Below are 3,229 nucleotides of genomic sequence, written 5' to 3' on the forward strand. Positions count from 1 at the left end.
CATACATACATACATACATACATACATACATACATACATACATACATACATACATACATACATACATACATACATACATACATACATACATACATACATACATACATACATACATACATACATACATACATACATACATACATACATACATACATACATACATACATACATACATACATACATACATACATACATACATACATACATACATACATACATACATACATACATACATACATACATACATACATACATACATACATACATACATACATACATACATACATACATACATACATACATACATACATACATACATACATACATACATACATACATACATACATACATACATACATACATACATACATAGATAGATAGATAGATTAGATTTATAGGCGCGAGATCAGGTGCTTGTGGTGTGCTAATTTGAAATTCACTTTTTTGCGCATATATTATGTTTTCAACTGAATATGCTGCCCCAGACCTCGTCATATTTGTTTGGCATTGTGTTTCGTCTATACACTGTGAGCGGGGTTTATTGCTACTTCTTATGCAGCTCAGTTCCTTGGACCCGGTTGATCTAAAACTTTGCTGTTAGTCAAGAGATCGTGAGGCTTCGAATTGCCTACACCCACGACTGTTGTGCGCAAACACTCTGTCAACCTAGATTCCATTTCTTAGAGCCTCACGGCATATTTTTCACTAATTGCCCTTGTTCACAGTCTGATTTCGTTCACAAATACACCAATCCTAATGATAAATCTAGGTCTAGAACCACCAGCTGAATGTGAGATCATGTACCTTTGCTCTTCTGCAACCAGGCGTGAATTTCGAAGAAGGCGAACACTGGAACTAATCGAAGCTTTGACTCCTTCGGACTTGGAAATTGTTCACGATGATATAGACCAGGAAATCAAAGTGAAAATCTTGCAAATGTTCTTAGATGACCTTCGTGAAGCAGGGCGTGCAACGAATGTGGATGCGCAACTCCTGGACGAATCAGCCCAGAAGCTTAGACAGTACTTGGAACAGCGTTATGGTCGGACCTGGCACATTGTGGTTTCGATTAACCAACAACTGGCTTGGTTTAGCTACTGTCCGGGATATATGTTCCACTTCTGTTTGGGACGATTTGCTGTCCTCATCTGGAAGACACCTTGGGTGTGATCAATCCCCAGGAACACTGGTTCCAAGACGTGACCAGTTTTTTTAACTGAATCAGCGGAATAGTTGATAATTTCTCTCTTCATGATGATCTGTTGAGTAATTTGTTCAATGATTTTATTCTTGTACAACGCGCTCCTTTGAGCAAAAGAAATATATTCGCTTCCTGACACTCTGGTTGTCTCTCCGAGTTTGCCTAATTGAGTGAAGCGAACGCTTTAAATCTGCAGCGCCGGAGGTTGGTTGCCAAGACCTAGAGACTCTATGAATGACCCACGCTGTCAAGCTGTTGATCACTGAACCCAAAGCGTTCCTCCTTTGGTTTAGCCAGAACACCTCTCAAATAGTCCGTGAGCTTACCTCACAAAAACCGCGTCGGACTAACAGTGTTGTGTCCAATAGGTAAAGTTTACTAATCAACAATTAAGGCTGTCAGCTGGACGCTTAAAGGTGCAAAATAAGTGGAATCACATGACCTGTCCGATGTTTCTGTGCATGTCTCCCAAATTCACGAAACGTGCTGGTTGCCTTTCCCGGATTATCACAAGATAAATGTTACGATTCTAAGAAAGTAGACTGCAGAACCGTCCATGGACAGAAACTACTAAAATGAAAGAACATTCCTGCTTACGTTTCCCCTCTGGAGAGTATCTGGGACATAGGGGGCCCTTACCGGATGAGATGTGAGTTTATCCATCAAACCTGACGGCTTTTTATTCAGGGTTGAACTTCGAGTGACCATTCGCGACGTACTTTCCTTCGTCGCCTGAATTGATGGCCCACTTGGACTCGTGGCCTCATTTCTGCTTCACTAGCGGTCTTGGAGGCGGTTGGAGAACCTATGTCGTCCCGGATATCACGACATCCTGGATTTTTCGTTTCTAAACACGTGCTTCGTTCCTCGATTTCCGTCTGCCTGCAGAACTTGTCACCATATCATACCGTGGTTGTTGGTTCTCGAAGTCGGTCTGATTAGATTGTCTCGAGGTGTACGCTCAGAAATTCACTGTACATAACTGATCACATGCGCTAAGAACGGACTAAACAGTGATGGTTGATCTTAACGTATGACCGGCTATCCGTCCGTACAATTTCATTTCAGTCAATTACCTGGGTGATGTGAAAAATCAAAGCCGACCAGGTAACCCTTCCCTCCATAGACGGAAGGGGAACAGCCTTGAACACCAAGCCTCGCATTTGTTGGGCGTCTCAACTGCTCCACCGAAAGTGAGCGTGCTTTTTCGAAACGAAAAACAACATCGCCGATGCCAAGTTTACCCACCCCCAAAATCGTTTTCCCAAAATCTTTTACATGTCCCGCCCAACAATGTGTCGTGTCCCGTTTACCTAGTCACAAGATTCACCATGGTATTTTGCACAGCCAGTCAGTAGTATCCACCGTGACACTCGTATCCATAAAATCGATCGAGTCTTTCAGCATTCGGACAGAATGGAGTTACATGAGTAGCCGTCGATGGATTGACACCAGTGTAAATTTATCTTGGAAAGCAAACTTTTAAATACGTTTTCATCGTCTACCGATCAAATAACGTTGGGTGCCAAACTCGTGTAGCTGCCATCAGTTTAATGGGGCGTTTTGGTTTTTGGTAAAATGGTCTCAGTAGTATATAAGATAAATCTCCAACCGTGCCTCCAGCCTAACGAGCCTCAACCATGTACTGTCCAATATTAGCCATCATTGCATGTGTTTTGCTCAAGCATGAGATGTCAGTCCGTAAACCATGGCAACGATCCTCTGCGTCTCATGAATGGTGTTCGTTTTTGATGGTGCATTGCTTCTCACGAGCACGCTTAGTTATGAGGTCGAATTACTCGAATGTTGTTACAGAACGAGTACCTACACACTCGTGGATCCATTTCACATTCATGGAATTTCTGTGTGCGACCTGACTGAGCAATTTTCACCATGTGAGATCTTGACTGGGATAACACAAACGATTTCTGCGCAGCCTGATGAATTCGACTGGGTGCAGTGCGGAGGTCCGCCGAAAGCGGCTCAAATATGTTAACATTCGTATGAACACTATCACGCGACTTCTCA

At 42.6% G+C, this 3,229-nt stretch overlaps 1 protein-coding gene across 1 annotated transcript in view; it reads left to right on the forward strand.

Moving 5' to 3' along the window:
* T265_10763 (hypothetical protein) overlaps positions 1–1,338 on the forward strand; it is a gene marked incomplete at both ends in the record, with an annotated part of 26,675 nt that extends 25,337 nt beyond the window's left edge. Inside the window, one exon of the mRNA XM_009177230.1 lies at positions 825–1,338. Within this exon, the coding sequence (XP_009175494.1) occupies positions 825–1,170 (346 nt within the window). The remainder of the gene's footprint in view (positions 1–824) is intronic.
* Between the last annotated feature and the right edge of the window lie 1,891 nt (positions 1,339–3,229).

Source organism: Opisthorchis viverrini (assembly GCF_000715545.1).
Source record: "Opisthorchis viverrini unplaced genomic scaffold opera_v5_406, whole genome shotgun sequence".
Taxonomy (NCBI): domain Eukaryota; kingdom Metazoa; phylum Platyhelminthes; class Trematoda; order Opisthorchiida; family Opisthorchiidae; genus Opisthorchis; species Opisthorchis viverrini.